The sequence below is a fragment of the Pan troglodytes genome, chromosome 19 (assembly GCF_028858775.2).
Source record: "Pan troglodytes isolate AG18354 chromosome 19, NHGRI_mPanTro3-v2.0_pri, whole genome shotgun sequence".
Lineage (NCBI taxonomy): Eukaryota > Metazoa > Chordata > Mammalia > Primates > Hominidae > Pan > Pan troglodytes.
The window spans coordinates 33,277,401-33,291,078 of record NC_072417.2 but is presented as its reverse complement, the minus strand read 5'-3'; the positions used below and the strand labels follow the sequence as shown (position 1 = coordinate 33,291,078).

Sequence of the window (13,678 nt, the reverse complement as noted above, 5' to 3'; positions counted from 1 at the left end):
AGAGCCCTCAACAGATGAATGGATACATAAAATGTACTATATACATACAAGGGAATATTACTCAGCCTTAAGGATATGTAGCATATCATGCTGCCACATAGATGAACCCTGAGATCCTTATGCTAAATGACATAAGCCAGTCACAAAAGAAAAATACTATATGATTTCATTCACATGAGGTAGTTAGAGCAGTCAAAATCAGAAACAGTAAGTAGAAATGGTGGTTGCCAGGGGCTTGGGGGAGGGGAAACTGGAGATCAATAGGTATAGAATTTCTGTTTACAGATGAAAAGAGTTATTGAGACTGTTGCACAACGGTGTGAATGTTCTTAATGGCACTAAACTATGCACTTAAAAATGGTTAAGATGGTATGTGCATTTTTACCACAATAAAAATAATAAATGAATAAAGAAGAAAGGAAGTAATTAGCTATCAAACCACAACAAGGCACGGAGAAACCTTAAATGCATATTGCTTAGTGAAAGAAGCCAGTCTGAAAAGGCTGCCTACTATATGATTCCAACTACGCATATGATATTTGGGAAAAGACAAGCTCACAGAGATAGTAAAAAGATCAGTGGTAGCCAGAGATTTGTGGAGAGGAAAAAGGATGAATAGAAGAATACAGTGAATTCTTAGAGCAGGAAAACTTCTATATGATATTGTAATGATGGATAGATCAGGCCTGCAGGGGGAGTAGATGAGGTCAGTCGTTTGCAAACCTGGTTCCTTCTCGCCACGCCCCGCCTACAGCCCCACTGTGTGTGAACCAAGAGAGTTGGAAGGCCTTCAGCAAATGGGCCCATTCCACCTGAATCTCCATGACATATTGGACTTCTCCATATAATTTCATTTGGAAAGAAACTTGAGCATCTAAATAAAATGTTTGGAAACCACCATGCTACAAGACCAGCATGTGCTGTCTAGTTCTTACCCTCTGCAACAGTAAGATTCTGGGGCATTAAGACTTAGTTCCAGGATTCTGTCATTCTGCCAATGTTCTCTGGCTGGGGTTCTAAAGGAGCTTGCCTGGCTTAGAACTGCAAGTGACTCTAGTGTGATGGAGAGCACCAGCAAAGCCTTAGGGCCCATCCCTGGCCTCCTGTTACCCACAGAGGGTTAGGCCCTTGGCTCTCTTCCACTATGACGTCAGCTTCCATTCTTCCTTTCTTATAGACAATTTTCCATTTCAAGGAAATCAGAGCCCTTAATAGTTCAGTGAGGTCACTTTGCTGAGCACAATCCCATACCCTTCAGCCTCTGCTCCACAGAGCCTAAGCAAAAGATAGAAACTCACAACTTCCTTCTTTTGTAATCTGGAAATTATCCCAGGATCTGGTGCCTACTCAGCATATTCAAGGAAGGTCTTACTTCATTCTTCCTTGATTGTGACCCTGCCCAGGCCCTCTGCTCCCTATAAAAGGCAGGCAGAGCCACCGAGGAGCAGAGAGGTTGAGAACAACCCAGAAACCTTCACCTCTCATGCTGAAGCTCACACCTTTGCCCTCCAAGATGAAGGTTTCTGCAGCGCTTCTGTGCCTGCTGCTCATGGCAGCCACTTTCAGCCCTCAGGGACTTGCTCAGCCAGGTAAGACCTCTCCCTTTTTAAGGGGAGACCAAAAGAGGAATTAAGAAGAGCCATTATGTCACAGCTCATTAGGAACAAAACCAGAACTAAAGGCTCAGGTCACTGAGGCTGGTTCCCTTGATCTTTCCTGACCCCAGTTTTGGGAGGAGACAGTGGAGCCACTACAGCAGCAACCCGCCCATTGTTTGGGGAAATAATCCAGAACGAAGAACTGTTTCTCACTGTGGGTGTAAAGGACATTTCAGGCAGTAGTGGAGAGGAAGAAACTATTGCCTGAAGCTTCAAATTTTGGTTATGGTTCAGTGTACCTTCCAGAACAGTGGCTGTGTAAAGAGGATGAGGACCAAGAGGAATCTCAGCGTATGGCATAGGCTAACTCTAAAGCCCATGAGGATGAAAGACTGGGAAGCAAGGTATTGGAACTTATGTTCCCAGTGTCAGAAGTTTTGGGTTAGTAGACAAGGACTAGCTTGTTACTCAAAATGTTTCCAAACCCAGTCAACAATGACGGGCCGCAGAGTTCAATAGAGGAAAGAGACTCACAGGCAACATTGTATCTCTGGGATCTGGACTAAGACACTGAACTTGGGATGGTGACTTCTTGGTCTTTTCCTTCCTTCTCGTCTTTTCCTTACAAATGCACACTTACAGTGGGTCCTAAATGTCTCATTCTTTGCAAAATTTCTTTCAGATTCAGTTTCCATTCCAATCACCTGCTGCTTTAACGTGATCAATAGGAAAATTCCTATCCAGAGGCTGGAGAGCTACACAAGAATCACCAACATCCAGTGTCCCAAGGAAGCTGTGATGTGAGTGGACAGTGCCTGGCACCCCCATTCAAAAGTTCTGATGGACAACATAGAGAAGTCAAGATTCATGTCCATATGAGTCGGATGTATATAACTTCTATCCAAAGGGCCCTTCTACCCCATAGAGAAACTCAGTCCATGAGAAGGAGTCCATAACTGCTCTAGGATTCCCTTCTAGGGGCTTGGTGAAACTAACCCAATATCTGTAGCCAGGACCCTGGAGGGTTTCACCTGGACAGCAAGAGCAGAGCTTCCTTCTGGAGCTTCTTCCTCCCACTCTTCCCCTCCCTCCTCTCCCGGGTCTGGGTCCTTCACCTAAGGACCAAGGGCTGATCAGTTCTAGGGACCAATGGCCCACAGTCCTGTGCAGGATCTTCAAAGTGTTCCATCTAATTGTGCCCTCTCTCCCCCAACAGCTTCAAGACCAAACAGGGCAAGGAGGTCTGTGCTGACCCCAAGGAGAGATGGGTCAGGGATTCCATGAAGCATCTGGACCAAATATTTCAAAATCTGAAGCCTTGAGCCTTCATACATAGACTGAGATTCAGAGCTTGAAGAAAAGCTTATTTATTTTCCCCAACCTCCCCCAGGTGCAGTGGGACATTATTTTATTATAACATCCACAAAGAGATTATTTTTAAATAATTTAAAGCATAATATTTCTTAAAAAGTATTTAATTATATTTAAGTTGTTGATACTCTATCTGTCATACATCCTGGTGAATGTAAAATTCAAAATCCTGGTGATGTGTTTTTTGTTTTTGTTTTTGTTTCCCTGTGAGCTCAATTAAGTTCACGGCAAAATGTCATTGTTCTCCCTCCTACCTGTTTGTAGTGTTGTGGGGTCCTCCCATGGATCATGAAGGTGAAACACTTTGGTATTCTTTGGCAATCAGTGCTCCTGTAAGTCAAATGTGTGCTTTGTACTGCTGTTGTTGAAATTGATGTTACTGTATATAACTATGGAATTTTGAAAAAAAATTTCAAAAAGAAAAATATATATATAATTTAAAACTACTTAGTCTTATTCTTCTTGGGGTGACATTTAGCTGGGAGTGAGTTTTGGGCATCATGGGTGACAGTTTGGGCATGGACGGGCCATTTTTCAGGAATGTCTTTTGGCTACGCTGGACTCAACCAAGGTTCCCAGAGAACTTGGTGGGACCAGGCCAGGATGTTCCAGCTCTCTGACTCTAGTCCCTAACTTCAGCAGCCCTGATTCGCTAGCCTCTCTTGTTTCTCTTGTTTATATATTATCCAGCCTAAGGTATTTTGTTATAGCTGCCCAAAAAGACTAAGATAATCTCCATCACTCTACCCCCAACCCCAATCCCAAGAACTTGCAAGCATCCATTTAAAGGCGTGGAACCTCTTCTTTTTGACAGCCTCTTAAGGTCAAGATTCCCCTGTACTTAGTGAGCTTAGCTGAATCTTCTTACAAACATGTGACCCGCCATATTGAGCCATACATACCAGAGCTTATTATTTTTCCAGCTTATTGGAAAAACACGTCTAAGGCAAACAAATTTATTGTACTGTTGAACCAACTCTGCAGGGCCTACTGTTAATGTTCATGTAAAGATACCACAATTCTAGTATATTTGGAAGTATAGAAAGGAAAGAGATTTGGGTTCTGCTCCTAAGAATAACCTTAACTCTCTTGGTCACTTAGGGTGATATAATTTTTCCCTTCATCATTAAGATGCCCTGTCCAAAAATCAGGATTATACTGTGTCACAGGCAGGAAGTGAGAGGATCTAGCAGATGACTACGCAAGTCCCTCCAGCTCTAGAGCCATGTCTCTTAGAAACAAGGTCATGTTTGTTGTCTGGGGTAGAGTGGGGAGGTAAAGTTCCTGGGATTAAAGCCATAAAGGCAGCCAGGGCCTAGCTTATTGGAAAAACACATCTAAGTCAGATACCCCTTATTTGGAGACAAGCTTTCCGTTAAAGTTCAAAGTAGTACACCCACAGTCCCAAGAGCAATAAAGCAGCTAAGTGTCAGATGGACTAGAGGGACACCTCCCAGGCAGGGTCCACAAAAAAGCTCCATCAAACTCTAACCTCTTTCTTCAATAGCTTCAAGGTCAACTGGGCACAGATATGTGGGTCCTGGGCTTCATGAAATCCTGGACCACAAATCCCAAATTCTAAAGGCAAGAACACTCACACAAAACTGACACCAGGCCACAGCAAAAAGACACAAATTTGTTCTTCTCAAATTTTACCCAGCTTCACTTTGGGATTATGTCATTATATTTCAAATGACAATGAGCATAATACACCTTAAGTAACATGTCATCTTATTTAAGTGGTTGATGTTTTATGTGCCCTGACTTGAATATATGTGTTTTAAAAATCCACATCCTTCCATAAACTGGTTCAGATCTGTAAGCCCTGCTTTGCTGCCTTGTAAACTGGGGGAAAGACCTGGAAAGGTCACTCAAAGCTGACGTACAACCTCTTAGGCTCACCTCAGTTTCACCCTCAGCTAAGGCCAACCATTTGTGGCAGTCCATGACTCACTTGATTCACTCAATATCTGCTTTCTGCCTCTTCTCACTTCTCACTTGCTGCCCCCAGGCTCCTCCTGGGTGTCATCTTGGGTCAGGAGTTGACTCCGCCACACACTTGTCCAAGTTTCAGAAGTGTGGAAGAGTGAACATTTTGGGTGGTAACCGTCCACAGTGAAGGGTGAAGGCAGATGTTCAAATGCTTCTGCCATCCCTTTTACCAGTTCTGCTCTGATCTTGGTTATTTCTTTTCTTCTGCTGGGGTTGGATTTGGTTTGTTCTTGTTTCTCTAGTTCCTTAAGGTGTGACATTAGATTGTCTATTAATGCTCTTTCAGACTTTTTCTTTTAAATATAGGCATTTAATGCTATGAGTTTTCCTCTTAGTACCGCTTTTGCTGGATCCCAAGGGTTTTGATAGGTTGTGTCATTATCATTGTTCCGTTCAAAGATTTAAAAAATTTTCATCTGGATTTCATTGTTGACCCAACAATCATTCAGGAATACATTATTTAATTTCCATATATTTGCGTGGTTTTGAGGATTCCTTTTGGAGTTGATTGCCAATTTTATTCCACTTTGGTCTGAGAGAGTACTTGATATAATTTCAATTTTCTTAAATTTGTTGAGACTTGTTTTGTGGCCTATCATAATGTCTATCTTGGAGAATGTTCCATGTGCTGATGAATAGAATGTATACTCTGCAGTTGTTGGGTAGAATGGTCTGTAAATATCCCTTGAGTCCATTTGCTCTAGGGTATAGTTTAAGTCCATTGTTTCTTTGTTGACTTTCTGTCTTGATGACCTGTCTAGTGCTGCCATTGGAGTATTGAAGTCCCCCACTATTATTGTGTTGCTATCTCATTTCTTAGGTCTAGTAGTAATTGTTTTATAGATTTGGGAGCTCCAGTGTTAGGTGCATATATATTTAGGACTGATATTTTCCTGTTGGACTAGTCCTTTTATCATTATATAATGTCTCTTTTTGTCGTTTTTAATTGCTGTTCCTTCAAAATTTGTTTTGTCTGATATAAAAATAGCTACTCCTGCTCATTTTTGGTGTCCATTTGCATGGAATATCTTCTTCCACCCCTCTATCTTAAGCTCATGTGAGTCCTAATGTGTCAGGTAAGTCCCCTGAAAACAGCAGATACTTGGTGAATTCTTATCCATTCTGCCATTCTGTATTTTTGAAGTGGAGCATTTAGGCTATTTACATTCAATGTTAGTATTGAGATGTGAGGTACTACTCTATTCATAATACCATTTGTTGCCTGAATACCTTTTTTTCATTGTGTTATTGTTTTATAAGTCCTGTGAGATTTATGCTTTCAGGAGATTCTAGTTTGGTGTATTTTGTGGATTTGTTTCAAGATTTAGAGCTCCTTTTAGCAGTTCTTCTAGTGCTGGCTTGGCAGTGGCAAATTCTCTCTGCATTTGTTTGTCTGGAAAAGACTATCTTGCCTTCATTTATGAAGCTTAGTTTTGCTGGATACAAAATTCTTGGCTGATAATTGTTTTGTTTAAGGGGGCTAAATATAGAACCCCAATTCCTTCTAGCTTGTAGGGTTCCTGCTAAGAAATCTGCTGTTAATCTGATAGGTTTTCCTTTATAGGTTACCTGGTACTTTTGCCTCACAGTTCTTAAGCGTCTTTCCTTCCTCTTGACTTTAGATAATCTGATGACTACTTGCCAATGTGATGGTCTTTTTACAATGAATTTCCCAGGTGTTCTTTGAGCTTCTTTTATTTGGATGTCTGAATCTCTAGCAAGTCTGAGGAAATTTTCCTCAAACATGTTTTCTAAACATATTTGGGGAACATATTTCTAAACATTCCCTCAAATATGTTTTCTAAACTTTTAGATTTCTCTTCTTCCTTGGGAACACCAATAATTCTTAGATTTGGTCGTTTAACATAATCTCAAACTTCTTAGAGGCTATGTTCATTTCTTAAATTCTTTTTTCTTCACCTTTGTTGGATTGGTTTAATTCAAAAGCCTTGTCTTCAAGCTCTGAAGTTCTTTCTTCTGCTTGTTTGATTCTACTGCTGAGACTTTCCAGCACATTTTGCATTTCTCTAACTGTGTCCTTCCTTTCCAGAAGATGTGATTGTGATTTTTTTATGCTATCTATTTCACTGGAGATTTTTCCATTCATATGCTCTATCTTTTTTTTTATTTCTTTAAGTAGGACTTCACCTTTCTCTGGTGCCTCCTTGATTAGCTTAATAATTGACCTTATGAATTCTTTTTCTGGCAATTCAGAGATTTCGTCTTGGTTTGGATCCACTGCTGGTGAGCTAGTGTGATCTTTTGGGGGCGTTGAAGAGCCTTGCTTTTTCATATTACCAGAATTGTTTTTCTGGTTCCTTCTCATTTGGGTAGGCTGTGTCAGAGGGAAGATACAGGACTCAAGGACTGCTGTTCAGATTATTTTGTCCCATGGAGTGTTCCCTTGATTTGGTGCTCTTTCCTCTCCCCTAAGGATGAGGCTTCCTGACAGCCAAACTGTAGTGCTTGTTATTTCTCTTCTGTATCTAGCCACCCAGCAGAGCTACTGGGCTCTGGGCTGGTACTGGAGGGTGTCTGCAAAGACTCCTGTGATGTGATCTGTCTTCAGGTCTCTCAGCCATGGATAATACCAGTACCTGCTCCAGTGGAGGTAGCATGGGAGTGAAGTGGACTCTGTGAGTGTTCTTGGTTGTATTTTTGTTAAGTGCCTAATTCATTGTTTTATACAGTTAATATTTGTTTCCCTTCTCTTTGGTCAATACCTGGATCTCAAAAGGCAAGCTCACTAGAGTCAGGGCCAGGAACTCAGTTGGGTACTTGGTTGGTGTGTTCTCCAGGGTTGGGGATAAGACTAGGACTGGGGACTTACCCAGCATGATCTTTGGAGCCAGGACTGGGGCTGACATTATAGACTCAGTCAACATGCTTGGTAGGTTTGGGTTCAAGAGGACAGCCCACAAATCAGGAGCAACAGGGCTGGGGCCAAGTTAGCCACATAACTAGGAGAATGAAGACACAAAAATGGATTGAGCAAATAATGGAAATGGAAATGTATCAAAGATAATGGAAGTCAAGTCACTCAATGTTGAAGAAGCTTCTATAAAAAGTACAGAAAGTTGGAGGGAAAAAAAATAAAGCAAAACAACAACAACAACAAAAAACTCTGGGATGTTGGCCTGGAATTGGAGGTGAACTCACTGTTCATTAACTTATTAGAGGTAAACTCATGGTTTTAAATATAGATAGGTAGGTGGATGGAAGGAAGGAAAGAAGAAAGGAAGGAAGGAAGAAAGGAAATGGTGATTGGTGGGAACACATAAACATATGTATACTAGTTATGTTCACTGAGAAAGCCTAGAAAGAATGACACATGGGGTGGTAATGTGCGCTTCAGTGCCCAGTTTATAAATACTATCCTCCACTATAGAAACAAGAGCTCCTGGGATAAGTGGCTGACTCCAGAATTAGAATATTCTATCGTGTCAAAGAGAAAGGGAGTACTCAAAGAAAGATGGAGACGTGTCAAAAACATTTAAAAACCAATCTGGGCTGGGTACAGTGGCTCATGGCCAGGCTTGGTGGCTCATGTCCGTAATCCCAGAAACTTAGAAGGCCAAGGCGGGAGGATCACTTGAGGCCAGGTGTTCAAGACCAGCCTGGCCAACATGGTGAAACCCCATCTGTACTAAAAAACTACAAAAAGTAGATGGGTATGGTGGTGCATGCATGTAGTCCCAGCTACTGAGGAGGCTAAGGCAGGAGTATCGCTTGAACCTGGGAGGCAGAGGCTATAGTGAGCCGAGATCGTGCCACTTCACTCCAGCCTGGGTGACAGAGTAAGACTCCGACTCAAAAAAAAAAAAAAAAAAAGAGCCAACCTGAAGAGTCTCACACTGGCCAATTTGGGACAATTTGATCACCAAAATAAATACATTTTTTATTACAAAATAATTTATTTTAGCCCATTGAATAAAATCAAAGAAGATAAAGTTTTATCTTAGAATAAAATGCTAACCAATGCATATAGATGGAATGGTGAAGTTAGAAAATCACTAACTTCTAACTATCAGAGTAAAAATTGATTCAGGCAAGAATCATCTATGGATACTAAAACTCATGGGTGAAAATTTAACTATTGACATAGCCTCAAAGTATCTTCCCACAACATAATTAATAACATGAATTAATAAGTACAAAACACTTATTAATTAATATATATAATTAAGAGAAGAGAAGAGACTTGACAACATTTTAACCAAGTAATAAAAGCTAACATCACCAGTAATGGGGCAAATCAGCCTGAATATCTCCTGATAATGGTGCACTGAGAAGGACACAGCATTACTTCAATTACTTTCCTGCTAAAAATACATCAACTGAATCCAATCAGGAGAAAATATCAGGCAAATCAAATTGGGGGAGATTCTGCTAAGTAACTGGTCTTACTGTCAAGGTCACAAAATATAAGGAAAGACTGAGCAACTATTTCATATTGATGGAAACTAAAGAGACATGACAGCTAAATGCAACATGATCTTGGATTGGATCATGAACCTGTAAAGGATATGATTAGGACAATGAAAAAAGCCTTAATGAAATATTTGGATCGGATGGTGATATTAAACTGATGTTAATGTCCTGATTTCATATTTTTAATGCCGTTGTTCTGTAGCAGAGTATCTTTGTTTTTAGGAAATATACTGAACTATTAAGGTATAATTAGGCATTCTGTCTACAGTCTAATCTCAAACAGTTCAAGACACAAAACACTCCCTTTAAAGATAGAGAGATAGATCATTCTATATCACATATTTATGGTGTGTATGTTTGTAAGTGTGTGTGCGTGTGTGGGGGGGTGGGGCGTGTAACACCAGATGCTCCACATCTGGTATTGCAACACTTAGTATTGTTGTTCTTTTAAAACAGCTGGCCATGCAGCCATAAAAAAGGATGAGTTCATGTCCTTTGCAGAGACATGGATGAAGCTGGAAACTATCATTCTCAGCAAACTAACACAGGAACAGAAAACCAAACTCTGCATGTTCTCACTCATAAGTGGGAGCTGAACAATGAGTACACATGGACACAGCGAGGGGAACATCACACACCAGGGCCTGTTGGTGGGTGGTGGGCTAGGGGAGGGATAGCATTAGGAGAAATACCTAATGTAGATGACGGGTTGATGGGTGCAGCAAACCACCATGGCACATGTATACCTATGTAACAAACCTGCATGTTCTGCACGTGTATCCCAGAACTTAAGGTATATTTTTTAAAAAGCTAGCCATTATTATTATGTGCATGGTTCTATCTCATACAGTTTCAAATTGCATTTCACTCATGAATAATGAGGTTGAGCACCTGTTCAAATGTTTGGTGGCTATCCTGATTTATAAAGTTCAAGACCATGTCTTTTGTCATTTTTATTTGGGATTGTCTGTCTTTTCATTATGAATTAGAAGTATTTTCGACATTCCAGATTGGAACCCTTTGTCAGGCATAAGAATTGAAATATCTTCTCATAATCTGTGATTTGACTGTGTACTCCCTTAAAGATGCTTTTTGATTAAAAAAAACAAGTTCACAATTTTAATATAGTCCATTTATCATGTTCCTTCATGGTTTATACTTTTGTTTTCTGTTTAAGAAAACTTTTTAAAACCTAATGTCATTAAGGTATTCTCTTATGATATTTTCTAGAAACTTCATTTCTTTTTCTGTTCACATTTAGAGCTACAATCTACCTGGAATTAATTTTTGTGTATGCTGAAAGATAGGAAAGACAGGAATCAAGATTATATTTTTTCCTATAAATATCTGATTCCTATAAATATCTTTACTAACTAATCAAAGCACATGAGTTATTTAAAAGACTATTTTTCCTAACTTCTTTAGAATGCAAACTTTGTTATAAATCTGATGTCCATATACGTATGATTCCACTTCTGTACCCTCTAATCTGTTCCCTTGGTATATTTTCTATTCTTGGAGTAATGGCACATGTTTTAATGACTACAACTTTATAATAAGTGTTAATATCTGGTAGTACAAGTTCTACATCTTTGTTCTTTATGATTGTCTTGATGATTTTTGGCTTTGTATTTCTCCTTATATAAAGTTTAGAATAAGCTTATCAATTTCCATGAAATACTTGCTTGGATTTTAATTGAGATTACATTGCATTTGTGGGGGAATTGACAACTTGATTATTCAGTCTTCCAATTCGTGTGCATGCCATATCCCTCTGCTTATTCAAGTCTCTTGATTTCTCTTAGTAATGCTTAGTAGTTTCCGAGGTATCGCACGTGTCTTGTCAGATTTATTCTTAGGTATTAAGGTTTTTATAAACTATTGGAAATAGTGTCACTTATGAAATGTCATCTCTTAATGTTAGTTACATGTAAAAGTAAAATCAACTTTTGTATTATTAATGTGCAATTGTGCTAAATTCACTCAATTATTAATAGCTTATGTGTAGACTCAGATGTTTTTTATGAAACCCATGTTTCATGCCAAAATATGACAGCTTTATTCCATCCTTTACAATCATGATAATTTCATTTCAGATTCTTATATCTCATTTACTAGGACCTCCAGTGCAATGTTGAATAAAAGTGGACAGCCTTGTCTCAGTCCTGCTCTCAAAGGGAAGTTTTCAATATTCTACTATGAAGTGTTATGCTTGCTGGAGGTATTTTGTATATGCTCTTTATCAAATTAAGGAAGTTTCCTGTATTTGTTAGTTTGCTTAGGGTTTTTTTCTTTTAGCTTTGAAATGGCTTTGAAACTCAATAAATGATTTTTTAATTCAAACGATCATATGATTTTTCTACTTCATTTTATAATTGTGATAAAATACATTCATTGGTTTTTCCAATTTTAAAACAAGCTAGTATTTTAAAAATCAAACCAACCTAGTTACAATGTATCATTTTTTCAGATATTACTGGATTCCATTTGCTATTATTTTATTCAGGACTGTTACATCTATGCTCATGAAAGATATTGCCCTATAATTTTTCTTTCTTGAAAGTCCTTCTCAGGGTTTGGCCTCAACATTATAATGATCTTATCAAATAAACTGGACTGTGTTTCTTATTTAATTATTGTCTGAAAATATTTTTATAAGAATTCATGTTTTTGCTTCCGTTAGTACTTAGAAGTAAAGCATTCTGGAATTTACCTGTCAAAAGTTTTTAATTACTAGAATTGAAATATTAAAATGTTCTATCTTTCTTGGTTCTCTTTAATAAATTGTGTTTTTCTCACATTTTATCCATTTCATAAAATTTTAAAATATATCTATCTGAAGTTGTTCACTTTTTTTATTATTTTGTAACATCTGTAGTCTCTGTAATAATGTCTTCCTTTTGATCTCTGATGTTGTTAAATTGGAACTTTTCACTTTTGATTCCTTGGTCAGTCTTGCAAAGGGATTAACATTTTATTAATCTTTTCAAAGAGCAAACTTTTTGCATTGGCATTTTTCTTCATTGGATGTTTCTTTTATGTTTTCATTAATTTCTGCTTTTATTTTTTTTGTTCCATTTTTTGGATTTGATTTTCTACCTTTTTTCTAATTCTTGAGAAGAATACTTAGATTACTGATTTTAAGTTTTTCTTTTTAATACATGCATTTAATTCTATGAATCTCTGTCTTTTTCATCGGGTAAAACCACTTTATTAACTGATCAAAGCACTTCATTTTGTTTCCTGATTCGAGGTTCAACCATTAAACACAGTTCACAAGAAAATACAATGATTACTTAACTAACTGCAATTACAAGAGTTAGAAATCTCCCTAGTTGTTCACATAATACTTGTACAAATTCACACAATCGTGTAGACCACTTAAGCTTAGTGTGAACCAAAAGAGCAAACCATAGTCATGGCTAGAGTTTTGTAATAACAGAAGAGTAATTGTTACCTTATGAATATACTTTAAAAATCACTTGGCTAGTAATTGTACTGTTTCCTCATTGCTCTGGGGTGTGTATGAAGGCTCTTAGGAGAGCAAACATCTATTTCTGTTCTGTATGCCTCTCTCTCATTTCAAACTGTGTAAAATAACTATTGCCCCACCATGAACATTGGGGATTGGAAAGATAGTCCTACAATCTTCTTCATAGGTTTTGGCTTTTAGGCAAGCCGGCTGGTTTTCTCCAAAGCTTTCTTTTGAATCTTCAGATACTATTTTAATCCTAAATGTAGATTACTGTGTTTGTGAGGGTATCTAAGTGACCATGTGATGGCAAGGACAACAAAGTAGTCCAGGAACACAGTAAGTGAGTGTGTGTGTGTTTGTGTGTGTGTGTGTTTCCAACTGAGCCCGGCTTTGAGATTTCATTTCATTAGTGGACAGCTCTTTAATCAATACCAAAGACTCTGGAACACTGCAGATTCGCTATGGAGGTAGATAAAACAAATCAGGCAGTTAAGTCAATTGAGAAAAAAAGGGATTTTCCATCTTTAGATAATATCACAACTAACAGTTGATTCTTTATTCTTGGTGCACATTTAACATTTCTACCTATTTGGGGAAATATTCAAGTCTTCTTACCTGTCTCTCAGAACAAACACATTTAAATTCAGCTTGTATTAACTACAGATAAAAGAAAAAACAGTATTAACATTTGTATTACAGCACTGCCGTTCACTTTCTGGATTTGTGACACACAAACATCATGCATTCTAAGACAGAAGTTAATTTTATCAGTGTCACTAGTGTTGTTAATTTTAAAAGGTACAGCAAGTTC

General features: G+C 38.4%; 1 protein-coding gene across 1 annotated transcript; it reads left to right on the top strand.

Annotated features, from left to right (window-relative positions):
- Positions 1-1,437: 1,437 nt before the first annotated feature.
- On the top strand, positions 1,438-3,415 carry CCL8 (C-C motif chemokine ligand 8). The gene is made up of 3 exons (XM_523600.6): positions 1,438-1,589; positions 2,281-2,398; positions 2,815-3,415. Exons 1-3 carry the CDS (start codon positions 1,484-1,486, stop codon positions 2,918-2,920), a joined length of 330 nt encoding a protein of 109 aa, XP_523600.2. The 5' UTR covers positions 1,438-1,483; the 3' UTR covers positions 2,921-3,415.
- Positions 3,416-13,678: the final 10,263 nt, after the last annotated feature.